Source organism: Vipera berus (genome assembly GCF_964194415.1).
Source record: "Vipera berus genome assembly, chromosome: 1".
NCBI classification, from domain to species: domain Eukaryota; kingdom Metazoa; phylum Chordata; class Lepidosauria; order Squamata; family Viperidae; genus Vipera; species Vipera berus.
In genome coordinates, this window is record NC_138202.1 from 184,829,181 (window position 1) to 184,850,177 (window position 20,997).

General features: G+C 42.8%; 2 protein-coding genes across 6 annotated transcripts in view; one reads left to right on the plus strand and one right to left on the minus strand.

Annotated features, from left to right (window-relative positions):
- LOC308676107 (ventricular zone-expressed PH domain-containing protein homolog 1-like) overlaps nucleotides 1-20,997 on the minus strand; it is a gene marked incomplete at its 3' end in the record, with an annotated part of 221,469 nt that overhangs the window by 183,210 nt on the left and 17,262 nt on the right. The gene's annotated exons all lie outside the window — the stretch shown is intronic.
- Nucleotides 1,505-20,997, plus strand: part of UBE2F (ubiquitin conjugating enzyme E2 F (putative)) — a 148,791-nt gene continuing 129,298 nt past the window's right edge. For 3 of the 5 annotated variants that reach the window (XR_014024569.1, XM_081313361.1, XM_081313362.1), the window contains exons 1-4: nucleotides 1,506-1,866; nucleotides 3,455-3,602; nucleotides 19,186-19,215; nucleotides 20,474-20,539. Coding sequence is in view for 3 of the 5 variants with exons in the window: in XM_081313361.1 (XP_081169487.1) it covers nucleotides 1,681-1,866; nucleotides 3,455-3,602; nucleotides 19,186-19,215; nucleotides 20,474-20,539 (430 nt within the window). In the remaining 2 variants the exon portion in view is untranslated. Of the gene's footprint in view, nucleotides 1,867-3,454; nucleotides 3,603-19,185; nucleotides 19,216-20,473; nucleotides 20,540-20,997 lie in introns of all 5 variants that reach the window. The other 2 variants (XR_014024568.1, XM_081313363.1) reach the window with 1 other exon arrangement.

Here is a 20,997-nt window from a genome sequence, read left to right on the forward strand (position 1 = left end):
TATTTCCTATCCTGCTCATGATGCTGTACTAGGATCCACCCCTTCTGGGTTGGACTTCCCCCTTCTCCTTGTTCCCTTGTGTTCCATCCTCCATTGTAACATCTGAACACAAGCCATGCGGACAGTAATCCTGTTACTGTCTTTTGACCTTAAAGTACCATCCAGACTTCACCTGACCACACCTTCTCTGCTGTAATCTTCTTCTACATGCAAAATAAAGGTATTTCAGATGAACCAGGTACTTTACGAGTTCACTGTCTGGAAAGAACCATTAAATTGTGACTAAATTCACTTAAACAGACTAGTGCAAGTGTCTTAACAAGGAATTACATCACTAGCACAACGAGCTTTCGATCCAGAATACTTGGTGTGAGCTCATGAATTATACAGGTAGTCTTTGACTTACAAGCATTTGCCGCTTGAAATTATGGTGGCACTGGGAAAAGTGATTTATGATTACTTTTACATTTATGACAATTGCAACATTCCCATGGTCATTGAGATACAAGGTGCTGGTGATGACCTATAAAGCCCTAAATGGCTTGGGTCCGGGATATCTGAGGGAACACCTGCTGCCGGCATCAAGCTCCCTTCGTCCAGTGCGCTCCCACAAGGAGGGTCTTCTCAGGGTGCCACCGGTAAGAGATTGCCGGCGGACGACACCCAGGGATAGGGCCTTCTCAGTGGGTGCGCCTGCCCTTTGGAACCAGCTGCCAGTGGAGCTGAGGACTGCCCCTGACCTCCATTCATTCCGACAGGACCTGAAGACCTGGCTCTTCGAGCTCTCTGGCCCAGGCTGAGAATTCTAATTTTAGCTTTAATCTTAATTTAACTGGGGTTTTACCTATGCAGGGCTGAATATTTTTTTTAATCTGTTTTTAACTTTTGTATCTTTGTTTTTTAATTCACCCTGTAAACCGCCCTGAGTCCTTTGGGAAAGGGCGGTATATAAATGTGATAAAATAAATAAATAAATAAATATGATCAAAATTCTATCGCTTGGCAACATCCATGTATTTATGACAGTTGCAGTATCCTGGGCCATGTGATCACTTTTTGCAACTTCTGACAAGCAGCCAAATTCACTTAACAACCGTGTTACTAATTTAACTGTAATGATTCACTTGTCTTGTTTAGCAACAGAAATTTTTGCCTCAATTGTGGTCGTAAGTGAAGGATTACCTGTAATCAAATGAGAAGAGAATCAGAGTAACTAATGGTGAATGAGTCAAAGAGCGGAGCCACTATGACTACACCTTTAAACAATTTCATAAACAACAAGACCATAGAGAGCTATTCCGAAACACCATTTTTCAGGCTCGAAATAATTCCAGTGTCCTCTCAAGGAGAGCCACAATATGACCCGAAAGCAAGTGGGCGGAAAAAATAGGAAATCGACGATAAACTCGCTTTTCTCGCGGGATATCTTACTCTCGCAAGATACTTCTTCCTAGCTCCTCTGTCAACAAGTACCTCTGAGGGAACGCATGCGCAAATTCACTTTCCTCCTTGACCCTCGCTGGGTCTCAATAAAGTTTGCCTTCTCGTGTTTTATTTTGTTTCTTCTCGTTTTTGTTTCTAAAAGCCCCGCCTGTTCCGTGCACTTCCGGTTCAGTCGGTGCGGGGGCTGTCTGGGATGGTCCTGGTGGCGGCGGTCCTTGGCGTGGGAGCGGCGACTTGATGGTCTTTCCAGGTGAGCGGTGTTGGCTGTGGTCGGTCCTTCCCTGCGGGCCCAGCCGGCTGGTCCCCGCCCAGCTGTTCCTCTGTAGCAGCTGGTCGTCGCCCCCATCCCTGGCGCCCACCGGCCTTTGTCTGAAAAGCTCTGCTTCTGGCTGTCGGGCTCATTGCTCCTACTCTGGGAGGCAGGTTGGTACTTGTTGGGAGGCCCGCTGGGAGGGATTGGTACTCGGTTAAGAGGATTGACCGTATCTGCAGGAATTTACTTGTCTAGCCGTTCTTTTCTCCTTCCAAGAACCTTAGTAGATCTGTTCAGGCATTTTAATCCAGCACCCTGTTTCCAAGAGTGCCCCTCTGTATATAGCTAGAATATGAAAATGACCCCAAGATCCTGGCCATTTTATTTACATTTTATAGAAACATGTAGCTGATAAATTTGTATTTTTAAAACTCGCAGTACTTTTTTCATTGTATTTTATATCTGCTTCCATATGCACAAGGTAATTGTTTCATTTTTGCAGTAAACCAATTAATCTCTGAGTAGCAAAGTATGCTATCCTATTGTAAAATTAAAGATTCCTGCTAATTCTGCTTCTCTTGAGCCCTCCCTGCTAGTTAGAATCAGGTCAAGGATAACTTTTTGGGCCTTCACTGTTTAAAGGAGAGAGTTGAAAACAAAAGTAGTTAAGAATTTCTAGGAAGGATTATGCTTGGAAAAAAATGGTCTCCCATCAGGTGTTTTGAAATAAAACTCCCCTATCATTATTATGCCTCTTTGGTTCTCTGGTTTGTTTTTAGCTAACATTTAGCTTTCAGTCTTTAAAACAGCATAAGAACAATCCTGCTGGATCAGGTGAAGGCCCATCTTAGTCCATTTTGTTTCTCACAGGCATCCAGATGCAGGGAGGAATAATAAAATGCAAAAGTTAAGTACGTTCTTAGGTTTGTTCGTTTGGATTTCTGAGCAAAAATTAGTATTTTAAAATCATTGCAACTTCTCTTCCCTTCCTATTTTCATTTTAAATTAATTGTTTCCTACAGTGGGACTTACTTCTAAGTAGATTTATATAGCATTACACTGTTATCTTCTGGTTTCTCCTCTCTCATTTTAAGATTAATTCCTCAGAAGCTAAGCTACATGTCAGGCTATCTGTCTAATATTCCATGTATGGCATTTGGAGGTGGGGGTTGTCCACCAAATGAACTGATTGGTGGTATACAAGGACTATATTATGCATTTCTGAAGACTATCAAGTTCTGAAAACAGTTCTAAACCACTTACTATTTTGAACATTTTGAATTATATATTGTTGATCTAAATCAGGCATGTCAAAAACTCAACGTCACATGATGTATCACAACTTTTTCCCCATTGCCGGCAATGGGGACGGGGTGGTTTCGTCGTGATGCATCCGGCCCACAGGCCAGCAGTTTAACATGCCTGATCTAAATTATGCATGTCCAACCTTTTGGTTTGCCTGGGCTGCATTGAGTGAAGAGGAATTGTTCTTGGGCTGCATATAAAATATATAATATAGTTAATGTGTGTTAATCACATGTTAAAAATTTACGATCTTGTGGGGCCACATGTAGCCCATGGGCCATGGGTTGGAGAAACCTGGTCTAAATAGATCATTGGTTTGACTTAATGTAATAAAGGTTTGTATATATTAAAATATGAAAAAATAATTCCCATGGACTGAGCTATTTGTGAATATTTTTATATAATAGAATATTGTCTTTGAATAAAAAGTAAAATAACTATTTTTTGTTTCAGTACTTGTATTTTAGATTGAAGCTAGCACTAATGCTAACATTGGCAAGTAAACTGAAACGGGATGATGGTGTCAAGGGCTCCCGTACTTCCAACCCCACTTCAGACTCTACTCGAAGAGTATCAATTAGAGATAAATTGCTTGTTAAAGGTAATATACTTTCCTATTTAAATATATTTACTGTTTTTATTAATTCAACCGAATGTCACACAATTATTTGAGGGGTCCTTCGTGCTCTCTGAGCTTGCTTGCTTTCTTGTAGACATTTCATTACCCAAACTAGGCAACATCATCAGTGCTAGTAAGGAGTGCAATGTGCTGTATTCTAGTGGCTTGCCTGTCAATGTTGGTGGGGTGGTGTTAGAGATTCTTTGATTTGGCTGTTTGCTTCTTTGCCAATTCCTTGATTGGGGTATTGTTTACTTGATTATTTGTTTGTAATCTTTTAACATATTTCTTGATTTACGTTGCTGTTTCATTTAGAGATAGTATATAAAAAAGTAAATAGGCTTCAGTATGTATCGTTTAAGTTTTCATTAATTTTTATATTTGTACCCTACTATAATCACTATGACTCTGGATAGTTGTTTGGCTGATTTATGAATGCTATAAGAGCAGTATATTATGGAGTGAAGTGGAATAGTTTTAACATTGAATAGAGAGTAAGACAAAGGATATGTGATGTTTTGTAATAAAATTTAAAAGATGACAACAAAAGATGTAAGAGTTGGAAAATTGGAGGAGAGCTGCTCCATAGAATAACTGAAAATTGGACAGTGGATAGCATCATCATTACAAAAAAATTAAAGCCAATTTCAATGTCATTATCTAGAAGAGAGGCACATCCACATCTTATCAGATAAAGGACATACCCAACTCCTAACAACAGGAAAACGTGCCCATTAACCAGACTATTGGTCAACTTTGTTTACAAAAGATGAGTGAAAACAAGATTGAAAGCCCTAAACTCCTTCACAGAAATTCCACCCACTCACTAGTATAGGTTTGTGGATGATATTTAGGTCAAGATTAAAACACAGGAATTGGAAGCCTTCATCAAATACATCAACTCTGTGGACAGATACATTAAATTCACTTTGGAAGATGTTAAGGAAAATAGTCTGGCCTTCCTTGGCTGTGCAGTACATATTAAGGAAGACGGACGTCTGAGCACTGAAGTTTACAGAACACCCCCCCCACACACACAGACAGATCAATATCTACATTTTGATTATCACCACCCACTGGAGCACAAAATGTGAGTGATCAGGACACCATACCACCGGACTGAACGTTTGTCTACCAACAAAGAAAAGAAAACTAAAAACATGTCAAGGAAGTCCTCAAAACCTGTGGCTATCCCAACTGGGCCTTCATCAAATCCCCCCCAAAAGACCCAGCAGCAGCTCTTTAATGACAGACAAAGAAGAGAAATATAAACAAAACAACATTGTCATTTCATATGTTCCAGGAATATATGAAAAGTTCAGGAGGATTTTCAACATAATATAAGGTAAAGGTAAAAGTTCCCCCGCACATGCGTGCTAGTCGTTTCCAACTCTAGGGGCCGGTGCTCATCTCCGTTTCAAAGCCGAAGAGCCAGCGCTTGTCCAAGAACGTCTCCGTGGTCATGTGGCCGGCATGATTAGACGCCAAAGGCGCACGGAACGCTGTTACCTTCCCACCGTAGTGGTCCCTATTTTTCTACTTGCATTTTTACGTGCTTTCAAACTGCTAGGTTGGCAGAAGCTGGGACAAGTAACAGGCGCTCACTCTGCTACGCAGGACTCGGGATTCGACCCGCCAAACTGCCGACCATCTGATCGACAAGCTCAGCGTCCTAGCTCACTGAGCCACCGTGTAATATAATATAATATAAACACACATATTAAACCCAAAAATACACTATAAGGCAGAAACTTGTCCACTTCAAAGATAAAACACCCGAACACAAACTGAGCAATGTGATATATGTAGTACAATGCAGTAAGTCATGTACAAATCTGTACATTGGAGAAACAAAACAACCACTTCACAAACACATAGCACAACATACGAGAACAGACCGCTTCAGGACAAGGTTCAGACAAAAGCCACTCTTTTGAAGATAGCAAAGTCCACGTTCTGGATAAAGAGGACTGCTGGTTTGAAAGAGGGGTCAAAGTGCCTATTTACATTAAGATTTAGCAGCCCTTTCTCAAAACGGGGAGGGATACAACACCTATCCCCTATTTACAGTTGTAAGAAAAAGTATGTGAACCCTTTGGGATTACGTGGAGTTTTGCATGAATTGGCCATAAAATGCGCTCTAAACGTCATGTAAGTCACAACAATAGAAAAACACAGTCTGCTTAAAATAATACTACACAAACATTAGCTGTTGTCATGTTTTAATTGAACATAAGATGGAAACATTCACAGTGCAGTGTGGAAAAAGTATGTGAACCTTTGGACTTAATAACTGGTTGACCCTCCTTTGGCAGCAATAACCTCAACCAAACGTTTCCTGTAGTTGCAGATCAGACCTGCACAACGATCTGGAGTAATTTTGGACCACTCTTCTGCACAAAACTGTTTCAGTGTAGCAATATTCTTGGGATGTCTGGTGTGAATCGCTCTCTTAAGGTCATGCCACAGCATTTCAATCGGGTTGAGGTCAGGACTCTGACTGGGCCACTCCAGAAAACGTATTCTGTTGTGTTGAAGCCATTGTTTTGTTGAATTACTTGTATGCTTTGGGTCATTGTCCTGTTGCATCACCCATCCTCTGCGGAGCTTCAGTTGGCGGACAGATGGTCGTACGTTTTCCTGCAAAATGTCCTGATAAACTCTGGAATTCATTTTCCCATCAATGACAACAATCCGTCCAGGCCCTGAGGCAGCAAAGCAGCCCCAAACCATGATGCTCCCTCTGCCATGTTTTACAGTGGGGATGAGGTTTTGATGTTGGTGTGCTGTCCCTTTTTTTTCTCCACACATAGTGTTGTGTGTTTTTCCCAAACAACTCAATTTTGGTTTCATCTGTCCACAGTATATTTTGCCAGTAGTGCTGTGGAACATCCAGGTGCTCTTTTGCAAACTTCAAACGTGCTGCAATATTTTTTTTGGACAGCAATGGCTTCCTCCGTGGTGTCCTCCCATGTACTCCATTCTTGTTTAATGTTTTCCTTATTGTAGATGTGTCAACAAAAATGTTAGCATGTGCCAGAGATTTCTGTAGGTCTTTAGCTGACACTCTAGGATTCTTCTTTACCTCATTAAGCATTATGCACTGTGCTCTTGCAGTCATTTTTATAGGACGACCACGTCTAGGGAGAGTAGCAACAGTGCTAAACTTTCTCCATTTGTAGACAGTCTGTCTTATTGTGGACACATGAACATCAAGGCTTTTGGAGATACTTTTGTAACCCTTTCCAGCTTCATGCAAGTCAACAATTCTTGATCGTAGGTCTTCTGAGAGCTCTTTTCTGCGAGGCATGGTTCACATCAGACAGTGTTTCTTGAGACCAGTAAACCCAAAACAGGTGTGTGTTTTTAAAGGGCAGGACATCCAATATCAGCAACACATCCAATATCATCACACTGATTGGAGTCAAGGTTGGCTCACTCCTGGCTCCAATTAGCTCTTGGAGAAGTCATTAGGCTAGGGGTTCACATACTTTTTCCACCTGCACTGTGAATGTTTACAAGTTATGTTCAATTAAAACATGACAACAGCTAATGTTTGTGTAGTATTATTTTAAGCAGACTGTGTTTTTCTATTGTTGTGACTTACATGATGTTTCGAGCACATTTTATGGCCAATTCTTGCAAAACTCCACGTAATCCCAAAGGGTTCACATACTTTTTCTTGCAACTGTACAACACAGTCCTTGCAGCAGTTTCAAGAAGATTCTACACCCATTTGCACTATTCAGGTGACTCTAAGGGCACAGATAAACCTCCAGGCGGCCTCAATGACTCTCAGAAAGAGTGCTAACAACCAGATGACTGTAAGGAATATAAATTCTTCCATCCTCCACCGTTCAGTCAGAACTGAAGAAGCTTCTTGGATGAGAAGTGAAACGTCTTCAAGGGAAAATAAAGTCCAGTTGCCTTTTGAAAAAGATGACTGAGAATCAGTTTATGCTCCTCAGCTTCCTCTTGTGGGTAGTGTTAAAATCAAACAATTGGTACTCCTTAGCGGGAAGAGAAAAAAAAATGCGTGGACAAAAATGGAGAGAATATGTATGTGTGTACGTATGTATGTATGTGTGTGTATATATATATGTACACACACACAGCTTTTTTTCTAAATAGGTGCTGGAACTCTCATCAATCTTTTATTTATATAATTTTATATATTTATTTATTTCTTAATTGGCTTATATTCTTTGGTTGCGCTGTGCCCTGTTTGCAATTCTGCTACTTACTGAGAGAAAGTTGGTGAAATTGCTTCCCAGGGGCACAAAAGGAGGAAAGATTGCCGAGAAGTCCACTTACCTGTATACTGGCATTGTGAAGATTCTGGATTTCCCTCTCAGCCTTCCTATCCTAGGAAGATCCAGCAGAGACTGACCAAAAAGTTCATCTTGGGTCTGAATTCCCATGCAATGAAAAGGAAAGGGCTTGCAACTTCCGGTTGTAGTTATCCACGTTTCTGGACACTGAGATAATCAGCCACTTGTACAGAGCCTATCATGCTTTTATATTTATATATAACAAGATACATTACCTGAAAATTTAGGGGAGAAAAAATTGTGTATATATGTATTTTGGTTCTCACTTTAGAAGCATTTGGCATGTCTGCACTGCCAATTGTACTGTCAATTATATACCTATAAATATATCACTCATGACATAATTTTTGGAATGTATAAAAAATTTGAACCAGCCCAGAAACTCATTTCCCATTGTTTGTGTATATATAGAAAGTAAACTCTGAAATAGATTTGGAAAGAGCAAGGACTTTGATTAAATGGAAATGTTGCTAAGCATAGAACTGTTGAGTTAATTTGCAGTTGTTTCTTCTGTTTTCTTTTTGTGTGCTTATGATTTTACATCGCATTTTAAAATCAGCTAAATTGAATAGGAATAAGATTGTGACTGAAAGAATGCTAATTCTGAAATATAGTAAATATCTTTAACAAGTAATGTTAAATTTAGCTTTAGCATAATTTTCTTGCTTACTGTAGCTAAAACTGGAAATTATATTTCTAAAGCTTTAGCATGGATCATTGAAAAGAACAAAGATTTAATATTTATGATTCAGAAATATCAGAAATATAAATGTGTGAGAAACATGTTTTTAAAGATCTTTGCAGCTTGTTCTCATGTATACCCTGCCAAAGGAATAACCAAAATTATGAAATTTAGAATCTACCTAGCTTCCCTCCCATGGACAGAAGACAATCCATAGGAAATGTTAAATCAGTAATCCATAAGCATGATAGGCTCTGTGTTTGTACAATTATCTCAGTGTGCAGAAACATGGATAACTACAACCAGAAGTTGCAAGCCCTCTCCTTTTCACCGCATGGGAATTCAGACCCGAGATGAACTTTTTGGTCAATCTCTGCTGGATCTTCCTATGATAGGAAGGCTGAGAGGGAAATCCAGAATCTTCACAATGTCAGTATACAGGTAAGTGGACTTCTCGGCAATCTTTCCTCCCTTTGTGCCCCCGGGAAGCGATTTCACCAACTTTCTCTCAGTAAGTAGCGGAGTTGCAAACAGGGCACAGCGCAACCAAAGAGTATAAGCCAATTAAGAAAAAGGTATTCAAATATTTCCCTCTCTTCTCCTTTTCTGCTTCGAGTGGTACGCCTGCTTTTTGGGGGAAAGTGGAGGCATCTATTTCTCGCTTCTCCTGACGCGAGAGCGGGGCTGCCTTTCCAAGTCAAGGCCCCTCACAGGAGAGGGCGCGGAAAAGGCAAATGATTCCAGGAAAGAACCGGCACACTTGGGATTACTATAGCAACGGCCTCCTCGTTGGAATTCATGGCAGCCGCCACCATTACAGACCTCGAGAGGGTGCCGAGGCCATGCTCTGAAAGTGCAGCGGTTTGACATTGCTGCGGGCTGGATGCTAAGGTTGAAATTGACATTCAAGGTTAGGGATTCCTCTTTTTTTTCCCCAGCACTCGGGAATCAGCAGTCACATGTCTCTACAAAGGTGAGGGAACAGAACACAGTGGAAGTGTGTATCATGTTGAGGGCCAGGCGCTCCAGGGTGGCCACGTAGGTGCACAGGATGAGGCGGCAGCGGAGGCGCAGGTCCAGCACCAGATAGGCCACCAATCTGGCTGACACAGGTGAGCACAAGGAAGGAGTCCACATGGACTCCGCAGAACCCACCTCCCACTCCTTGTCCTCACTTATCTACTTGGGATGGTGTAGTTGGGCAGCACGGAGGGGTGCAAAGTTCCTGCCAACTCTCCTTTGCTGCAGACAACTTGCCTGTGCAGTTTGCTGGCCGGGTCTTTTGGCGTGCTCAGCAGCATTTCCAATAGGGGGAGTAGCACAAGTTATGCAAAAGCTTTTTTTTTGTGCAAAAAAATGGTGCCGGAATGGGACACGGTGGCTCAGTGGGTTAGGATGCTGAGCTTGTCGATCAGAAGGTTGGCAGTTTGGCGGGTCGAATCCCGAATGCCGCGTAACAGAGTGAGCGCCTGTTACTTGTCCCAGCTTCTGCCAACCTAGCAGTTCGAAAGCACGTAAAAATGCAAGTAGAAAAATAGGGATCACTAAGGTGGGAAGGTAACAGCGTTCTGTGCACTTTGGCGTCTAGTCATGCCGGCCACATGACCACGGAGACGTCCTCGGACAAGCGCTGGCTCTTCGGCTTTGAAACAGAGATGAGCATCGACCCCTAGAGTTGGAAACGACTAGCACACATGTGAGGGGGAACCTTTACCTTTATATATATATACAGTCATGGCTGAAATTGTTGGCACCCCAGAAATTTTTCCAGAAAATCAAGTATTTCTCACAGAAAAGTATTGCAGGAACACATGTTTTGCTATACACAGGTTTATTCCCTTTGTGTGTATTGGAACACAACAAAAAAGGGAGGAAAAAAAGCAAATTGGACATAATGTCAAACAAAACTCCAAAAATGGGCTGGACAAAATTATTGGCACCCTTAACTTAATATTTGGTTGCACACCCTTTGGAAAAAATAACTGAAATCAGTCGCTTCCTATAACCATCAATAAGCTTACACCTCTCACCCGGAATTTTGGACCACTCTTCCTTTGCAAACTGCTCCAGGTCTCTCTTACTGGAAGGGTGCCTTTTCCCAACAGCAATTTTAAGATCTCTCCACAGGTGTTCAATGGGATTCAGATCTAGACTCATTGCTGGCCACTTCAGAACTCTCCAGCGCTTTCTTGCCATCCATTTCTGGGTGCTTTTTGGCATATGTTTGGGGTCATTGTCCTGCTGGAAGACCCAAGATCTCGGACGCAAACCCAGCTTTCTGACACTGGGCTCTACAGTGCGACCCAAAATCCTTTGGTAATCCTCAGATTTCATGATGCCTTGCACACATTCAAGGCACCCAGTGCCAGAGGCAGCAAAACAACCCCAAAACATCATTGAACCTCCACCACATTTCACTGTAGGTACTGTGTTCTTTTCTTTGTAGGCCTCATTTCATTTTCGGTAAACAGTAGAATGATGTGCTTTACCAAAAAGCTCTATCTTGGTCTCATCTGTCCACAAGACGTTTTCCTAGAAGGATTTTGGCTTACTCAAGTACATTTTGGCAAACTGTAATCTTGCCTTTTTATGTCTCTGTGTCAGCAGTGGCGTCCTCCTGGGTCTCCTGCCATAGCGTTTCATTTCATTTAAATGTTGACGGATAGTTTGCGCTGACACTGATGCTCCCTGAGCCTGCAGGACAGCTTGCATTCCTTTGGTACTTGTTTGGGGCTGCTTATCCACCATCCGGACTATCCTGCGTTGCAACCTTTCATCAATTTTTCTCTTTCGTCCACGATTAGGGAGATTAGCTACAGTGCCATGGGTTGCAAACTTCTTGATAATGTTGCGCACTGTGGACAAAGGCAAATCTAGATCTCTGGAGATGGACTTGTAACCTTGAGATTTATTTTATTTTATTTTATTTTATTATATTTTTATACCGCCCTTCTCCCGAAGGACTCAGGGCGGTGTACAGGGCAATAAATACAAAAACAGGATACAAAAGTTAAAAGCGATTAAATAAATGTCCAAGGTTAAAACAATAATTAAGATGTATTTAAAACCCCACAATTTTGTCCACAATTTTGGTTCTCAAGTCCTCAGACAGTTCTCTTCTCCTGTTTCTGTTGTCCATGCTTAGTGTGGCACACACAGACACACAATGCAAAGACTAAGTGAACTCTCCTTTTTATCTGCTTTCAGGTGTGATTTTTATATTGCCCACACCTGTTATTTGCCCCAGGTGAGTTTAAAGGAGCATCACATGCTTGAAACAATCTTGTTTATCCACAATTTTGAAAGGGTGCCAATAATTTTGTCCAGCCCATTTTTGGAGTTTTGTTTGAGATTATGTCCAATTTGCTTTTTTTCCTCCCTTTTTTTGTTGTGTTCCAATACACACAAAGGGAATAAACCTGTGTATAGCAAAACATCTGTTCCTGCAATACTTTTCTGTGAGAAATACTTGATTTTCTGGAAAAATTTCTGGGGTGCCAACAATTTCAGCCATGACTCTGTGTGTGTGTGTGTGTGTGTGTGTGTGTGTGTGTGTGTGTGTATGATGTAAACATAAAAATGTAGTAAAGTGCCCTTTGCCTTTCCTTCTCCATCTTCACACTATTCATTTTCCCTCCTCACCTCTTTTTTCCTGAGCTTTTTAAAGTTTAGTTTATGTGTACTCTTCCTCCTTCTCCACTCTGAATACCTCTTGCTTTCCAGTCTGCAGCCGGTCATACACTTGCCAGTCACCCAGGTGGCCTCTCCCCCTCTCATAAATACCTGCACATACAAACTATGGCTTATATTTTGAACTAGTGATGGCACCTTAGTTTGGCACCTAGTGATGGCACCTCAGACACCTAAACAATGATTGGAAGTGATTGGGACAACATCTTTCAAGGGCAGTGCTTTTCAACCTTTTCACAGATTGTACCACTTTTAGAACATGACAATATTCATACCCCCAGTGCTTAGCAAGGTGTCAAAAACTTGACCAAAAAAGGAAAAAAGTACCGTTGTTAATTTCTTCAGTGGCAGTCCCTTTGCTGAATCACTTTCCCTTTGCACTGATGAACATATGATGAATTTATTCATATTTATTAATATGCTCCACTACCTTGGTGATCAGGTGGCTGGTCAGCCCTTCTTCCTCTCCCTCTCATCTTTCTCTCTTTCACAGCCTCTACTCCTTTCAAATGTCTGTGGAAATTCTTAGTCATCCAGATCATGGTTGTCCCAAAGGTGCTTTTTCAAGACGCAACTGGACTTTTTTGGGTTTTTTTGAAGATGTTTGAAGAAGTTTCTTGGATGAGAAGCGAAACTTCTTCGAAGGAAAACAAAGTCCAGTTGCTTCCTGAAAAAGCACCTCTGGGACAACCATGACCTGGACAACTGAGAATCTCCATAGACATTTAGCTATGTACTTTGGGATGAACACCCTTCAGATAGTGCGGGAGTGTAAACGGATTTCCAGAAAACATTGCAGTCTACAGGAACAGGGCAGAAAACATCATGCAGCCAAAAGGCTTTACACACATTTGCACTACTCAGGTGACCCTTGAGGACACAGAAAACCTCCAAATGGCCCCAGTGACTCTAAAAGAATGCAAATGACCATCTGTCTGCCAGGAATGTAAATACTTCCATTCCCCACTGTCCAGTTAGAGCTGAAGAAGCTTCTTGGATGAGAAATGAAAATGTCATCAAAGAAAAAGTCCAGTTGCCTCCTGAAAAAGAACCTTTGGGACCTCTACTCCTTCGTTGATCCCTCTGCTTGTCTCACAGAAGCCTCTCCTCTTCTCGCTCTCTCTTTCTCTGTAACCTTCTCTTTCCCCATAGTCTTTTTTCCCCTCTTCCTCTCCTGCCAAAATCTCCTTTTATATCCTCTGCTCTCTCCTCCCCTCCTTTTCTCTTCTGGGTGCGTCACTCTCTGGAGTTCAGGGAGAGGTCCAGCATCAGTCACTATCAATCTCACTCCCCTAAGCAGTCACCCACTCCCCAGCTGACCATTGCACACAGTGCTGATCAGCTGGAGCTGCACATGCCAATCCTGGCCCCTCTACTGAGCCCCTGCAGCTCCAACTGACTTTCTCACCCCAAGGCATGTCTGCTGCTCCCAGTGATAGGAGAGGCTGCTAGAAGCGCTGATCAGCTAGTGCTATGTGTGCGCTGATCCAGAGCCTTCAGCTTTGCCCCAGCAACTTCGTAACTCCAGCTAACTTTACACTCAAAGATTGCATGCGACTGCCGACCATCCCTGAGGTATCAGAAGTGCTGATTAGTTGTGCACACCTATTCAGGGCCCTCAGCAGAGCCCCAGCAACACCGCAGCTCCAGCTGACTTTCCCCCAGTCCTCTCTGATGCTGCTGCCACTTCAGCTCATCCCCCTCGCTACACTTGGTCATGTACCAACTGTCAGGTGCTGAAGTACCACTGGTTGAAAAGCCCTGATCTAGGGATTAGCTTTATCCTGTGAACTCTGAGGGAGTTAATAAGAATCTCAGCAATGTAAACTTGGCCACCTGCAGATTGATCATGCCCAATCCAGATCTTCCAAGTTCTAGAATGGTTGTATTCAAGATGTGATTGTTTTCCTGAATAACTTCTGTCTGGTTTCTAGTCTTGCACTTTTAGGGAAAGTGATTAGATTTTAGTTTCATAGAACTTAGAATCATAGGGCTGGAAGGGACCTTGGAAGTTTTCTAGTCTCAAGGCAGGAATCCTTATACCATCCCAGTTAAGCCTCTAGTGATGGAGCACCAACAGCTCTGGGAAGCAAGCTGTTCCATTAATTAATTGCTCTCACTGTAAGAAAAGTTCTCCTTATTTCTAGGCTGTATCTCTTCTTAAAAAGGTTTCACCTGTTATTCCTTGTCCTCCCCTTAGGTGCTTTGGAAAGTAAGTCAACTGCCTCTTTTCTGTGACAGCCCCTCAAGTATTGGAAGACAGTTAATATGTTTCTCCTACTCCTTCTCTTTGATAGGCTAGGCCACTGGTTGGCAACCCGCAGCTCCAGAGCCGCATGCGGCTCTTTCAGCCATCTCCTGCGGCTCCCAGTCCTCCAGCATGTGCAGTCCCCCAAAAAAAAGTGGGACTAAAAAAGTTCAAGCAATCAATTCAAACTTGTCACAAAAAAACCTCGCAAAGTTTGAATTGATTGGTTGAACTTCTTCTGCCCACAAACCTCCTTTCTTCTTCAGACTCCACATGGCGGCAGTGGAGGAAGACACTGGAGGACTGCTGGAAAGTTGAGTGGGCCAATTTTGTGTCTGCTGCGCCTTCCTTGGGCTCCGCTCTTCCGAACACACTGCTGCCATCTCGCCCGACTCTTTCCACCCCACTCTTTTGTGGCAGGGCCGTTCGGGCGTTTTTCCACCTGCTGCGCCTTCCTCAGGCTCCCCTCTTCCAAACACACCGCTGCCATCTCGCCCGACTCTTTCCACCCCAGTCTTTCGTGGCAGGGCCGTTCAGCCATTTTTCCACCTGCTGCGCCTTCCTCAGGCTCCCCTCCTCCAAACACACCACTGCCATCTCGCCCGATTCTCTTTCCATCCCACTCTTTCACGGCAGGGCTGTTCGCCCGTTTTTTCACTTGCTGCGCCTTCCTCAGGCTCCTCTCCTCCAAACACACCGCTGCCATCTCACCCGACTCTCTCCTGACCTCGCTGGGTGAAACAGTGGATCCCAAGGAAGGCGCAGCAGACGGAAAAACGGCCGAACGGCCCTGCCGCGAAAGAGTGGGGTGGAAAGAGAGTCGGGCGAGACGGCAGCAGTATGTTCGGAAGAGCGGAGCCCAAGGAAGGCGCAGCAGACACAAAATTGGCCCACTCAACAGTGTCTTCCTCCACTGCCGCCATGTGGAGTCACGCTGGTGCCATCTCTCATGTCTTTCATTATTTTTTATGATGATGAGGGAATTGTAGGAAAAAGAGAGGGCCGGCGAGCTCGAGGCTTGTAGGAGGGAGGAGCTGTGCGATTGGATGGCTGGAGAGAAGCTGAGCAGGCAAACTATGAAAGCAGAAGAGAGGAAGAGAAACAGCAGGTGGGGGGAAGTGCCCTGTTTCTTCTTCTGGCACAAACTGTGTGCTCAAGCCGGAATGGGGAGCGGGATGAGGAGGAGGAAGAGTGGTGATTGACAAACTGCCAGCCAAACTCTTTGGAAGAGGGGGCGCAGGATGGAGAGGGAAGAGAACTTCCATGCATTTACAACATTTGCTTCCTCCCCTTCAAATTCCAATCGGAGATACAAACCAGAATCCCCCCCTTTCTTTGTTCTTCTCAGTTCAAAGATTCTTTCCCTGGTGGTGGTGGTGGGGTTTTTGTTCGTAGGGGTGACTGTTGTTCTCTTTTTAGTAAACTGCAGTGAAAAATTGGGTGTATCTGCCTAAGGTTTGGGGTGTTATATTCCTATGCTCCCCCTCTGGGAAGTTGAGTTCTGCTGTCCTCCAATTTACCCAGGGATTCCATTTCTTTAGCCATTCCAGTCCTAAAATCATTGGGTATTCCATGCCTGGGACCACTACAAACATTATGTCTTCCTCATGAGTCTCCAGGGACAGGAGAATTGGTAAGGTGGCTAGGGTAGCTGGGATCCCCCCTGCTATGGACCCATCTAATTGGCCAAAGGAGATTGGTTGTTTTAGTCTCCTCACTGGAATGTCAAAATTCCCCACCAGCATTGGGCTGATGAGGCAGTGAGTGCAGCCAGAGTCTATTAGGCCTTTTACTTTGATGGCTTTGGGCATGGAGGAAGCTAATATAGTCACTGTCTTAAGGATGGGTGGAATGGATCCACTTACCAATGGTTCTCCCTCCGAGCTGTCTTCCAAGGTGCCCACCACCCCTGCGGTATAGGGCAGAATCCCCTCCCAGTCCTTGGCAGGGGTTGGGGACTCTACAGCCTCTGTCCCCCTCATGGCAGGTTCTTTTGGGTTGCCTTGGGACTTTCCTGGTCTCCTGGAGGGTAATGCCTCTGTTTTGTGCTGAGGGGCTTTTGAGCGGCATTCTGTGGCACAGTGGCCCTCTCTCCCGCATTTGAAACAGCCTGTTGATTTCTTAGCCGTGGACAGTGGTTTCGCCACCTCGTGTGTTTGCTCAGGTGGCAGGCGGCCCCATGGTTTTCCTCTTTAGTAGTTCTATCTCTGCCTCCTCTGCCAGCACATACCAGTCATTGAAATGGTGTGGATCTCCTCGAGGCAGGCAAGCGTCATACAGGTCGTAGTTTAGCCCATCTTTGAAATGGCTAAGGAGGATGTCTTCTGGCCAGTTCAGCTTGCTGGCAATGGCTTGGAATTTTTGGGTATATTCAGCCACCGGCCGTCTGCCCTGCCTCACCGTTTTAATTCTCTCCTGGGCTTTTTGATCAGCAAAGGACCCTCAAACTGCCTTCTCAAGGATGACATGAATCAGTTGAAATCGTTGAGTTCTGGGGTGTTAGAGTCATGCAGGTTCACAACCCAATCTGCAGCTGGTCCATCTAAGGTGGAAGGTACGATACGGTTGCGGGCTTTGTCACTGGGGATGTCCCGTCTGTATTCTTCCATATAGCTGAGGACTTGGGTTAGGAAAAAAACCAAGCTTGGTGGCTCTCCCCTAAATTTTGCTTCCAGGTGCGGTAGTCTTTGAATGGATCGTAGTCTGCGCAGCGTGCGGTATTGCCCTTCATCCTGATCCCCGTCTGTGGTTCTGGGGTGGGTGGGTGCTGCTGAGGCGGTAGCTCCTGGTCAAGCGGATGGCCCCGGTGTTGCAGGTTCTGGATCCCCCCTCACTGTCTCTCCAATGCGGCCCCAGGCACTGCTGCGGCTGCGATATTCAGGTTTCTCCTCTCTTAGTGAGCTAAGGGTGTTCTTCATCAGGTCAATAGCTCTCTCTAGGATCCACTCCTCTTCACTGATGTGTAGGGAGCTCTCCATCTCTTGCCTCCATTCAGTTTGGTGGCCGTCCCGCCTCAGGATCACTTTCTTTGATGCATTTTCCCACTCGCTTTTCCTTCCAACACCCATCAACCACCGCAGTTTGCGGTCGTGCGGCTCCACCACCTCTTCCCCGGAGGAATATGATGCTTCAGCTCGTTGGTGGGGTTTCGTTCAGGGGGAAAACTCTCTTTCCATGGGGCTTTCCTTGTCCTTTGCCTCGTCGTTAGACATTGCATTTTTTGTAAAGTCCCCTGGTAAGATTTTTCCTTCCAGGTTGACTCTTAATGCAGATCCTGTCTAATGTCAGGACCCACCCCAATCCACATCTTAGAAAAGAAGAACTCTTGGAGACAGGATTGTCCAAACGGGAACTTTTACTAAAACATGATTGACAGTGGATAATCTAGACAGGATCTGGAAACTGTGTCGCAGATTGATACTTTTAACGTGTCCTCGAGTAAAAACCCCTCCCCTCAGTCCATTTGGTCAGTCCCAGATCAGTTAAGTTTCATGTGTCAAAACCCTTCGTGGGAAAAGAGAACTTCCATGCATTTACAACATTTGCTTCCTCCCCTTCAAATTCCAGTTGGAGATACAAACCAGAATTCCCCCCCTTTCTTTGTTCTTCTCAGTTCAAAGGTTCTTTCCCTGGTCTTTGATGATGGCCCCCAGGCAGGCTGAATAAACAACCTTGTATCTAATGGATAGGGATGGCCAATTAACATCTTTTCTTCCCCTCCTTGGGAATGGCAGAATCCAGTAAGGGGGTGAGATTTAGGTTTACACAGATAGGGAGTTAGGAATGGAATATAAATGGATTCTGACAGTAGGTCCTGATAGTAGGACTGCTTTGGCTTTTTTGGCAGCCACAGCACACTGCTGGCTCCTACCTAAGTAGTTGTCCACTAGGACATCTAGATCCCTCTCATAGTCACTGCTGTTGAGCTAGGCACCATTTTTCTATTTGTTTGTGCATTTGTTTTTTCTTGCCTGTGTACAATCTTACTTTTTTCACCACTGAATGGCATTCATTTTGTTGGATAGGGTACATATCCAAATTTGTCAAGATCATTCTGTATCTTGAGTCTATCTATTAAAATGTTGGCTATTCTCCCCAGCTTGATATTGCCTACAAATTTGATGAGTTTCCCTTCTACTCCCTTATCCAAATAATTTATGAATGAATTGATTTCTACTCCTGTTTTTAGGCTGTGATAAGTGAGAATAGTTTTGATTTTTATTCTCTTCTGAATTTTCTTTGGACTCTGATAATAAAAGCCATATGCATATAATAGTAAATAAACTATATATAGAAATGCATTCTGTTCTCTCTCATGTAAAATATAAAAGTAAACAGTGACAATTATATTTTACCTTATATGATTTGCTGCTTTATTTTAGTTAGTGTTTCTTTTGTATAATGCTGTTATGGCTTATTGTACTGATTTGCTGTTCGATTAACAATTATTTTGTCTTGTTTAGTTTTTAAATTAAATCTTTAATGGATTATTTTATATTGTGTAGCTGTGCTATAAAAAGGTTTGATTGGTTTTTGTTATTAAACATTTTGTTATAATGTAGCTATAAACATGGTAAATAAAATTGACTAACATTTTTATTTCATTTTTAATAGAAGTTGCAGAACTTGAAGTAAATTTACCTTGTAAGTATGGTTTTTAGCATTTTTATAAGGAGTATTCAGATTCTATTTTTTCATCTTTATGTCACACATTTAAGATAATTGAAGGATATTTACATAAGCTCTTCTGGAATTGTCATTTATTTTTTTTGTAAATGGTAATTAAGGGAGGCTACCAGGTAGATATTACAATTCAGGTCTTTTGGGGGAAAATTGTTCTGCTTTTTTCATCTTCCTCCTTTCTTGAGGTATCTTGAAAAAAAAGGTTAACATTTTACATTCTGATTATTTCAGTTTGAACAAGTGATTAAATATTATTGAAATGAGTGATTGGCTTTAATCATGCCTAATGTTTCAGGATGTGAAATTTGCAACATGAATGTGTTGCATATTTTACTCTTTGAAATATGTCTGTATGTTCACACATAAGTAATATACAGTATGAAAGCAGTTCATGGCATTTTTAAATTTGTAAACAAAAAAGTACTCAAGTTCCTAAAGGTGACTAAGGGGATTGCTTACATTTCACCACACCGAAAACCAATGCTGTGAATACAGGTAGTAATCTTATGACCACAACTAGAACCAGAATTTCTGTTACTAAGCAGGGCAGTTGTTAAGTGACTTGTGCCTGATTTTACAACCTTTCTTCATGGTTTTTAAGCAAATTGCTACAATTGTTAAGTGAATAGCACAGCCAGCTTCTCTCCATTGTCTTTCTCTGGAGCTGGCTGGCAGGTCAGAAATGGCAATCGCATAACCCAAGGATTCTGCAATTGTCATGCCGGTTGCCAAATGCCCAAATTTTGATCATGTGGCCACGGGGCTGCTGTGATGGTCGGAAGTCACTTTTTTCAGTGCTGTTGTAACTTTGCACTATTGCTAAATGAATGTTTTTAAGTCAAAGTCCATCTGTATTGCTATATTTGGGACCAAAATTCTGTTAATAACTTTTTAAAAGCATAAAGCGCTTGGAGGATTTTTTTTGGAATCCCTTAGTATACTCAGTTGGATGCAGTGTATAGAAACCTCAGTGATGATCTCTTTCTGGTTGAGCATTTTATCTTGCAGGCTTGCTATGGAAAAGTGTGATTGAGTTTGAGAATTATTGCAAGAGATGAACATTTTTTATTTGCATAGAGCTTTAAAATGTTACATTTAATGGTCATTAGCCATTTTATTGCTTACAATCTTCATGTTTTGTTTCTATATTTTCTTTCCTCATCCTGGTCATAAACATTACAAATTGTCAATTATTTCAGATTTTTATATTTATTTTCAGGTACGTGTCAAGTGAACTTTCCTGACCCAAATAAACTCCATTTCTTTCTCCTAATCATAAACCCAGGTAATTTATGTGTGTGTGTGTGTGTATGTGTGTGTGTATGTGCGTGTGTATAAAAAAAGGCATATTGCCACACCGATCTCCGGGACAAAAGTTTTCTTAAATACTTAGCTTTCGTTAGCCCCTGCTAACAGAGTCAGAGTGTAAGCTAGCATTTGGAAGACTTTGTTTTATAGCTCTTTAAGTGTGGGTGGTTTGGCCATTGAGTGCGTAATCGGTCCTTTAATCTGCCACTCGCATATGAGTAAGTGTTCAGCTGTGCTGGCTGATATCCACTTCGTTCTATTTCCTGTCACCTGCCCCGCCAGCTGGGCTCACTCATCATGTGACATCAGGCTGCCTGATGTCATCGCGTGGTCGCTCCCCTCACTGCCGTAGTCCGATATGCCACGAAATCCTTACCCAGCTCAGAAGACCTCCTCCAGCTATTGAACTTCTAAATTTTGGACACAATATTAGGG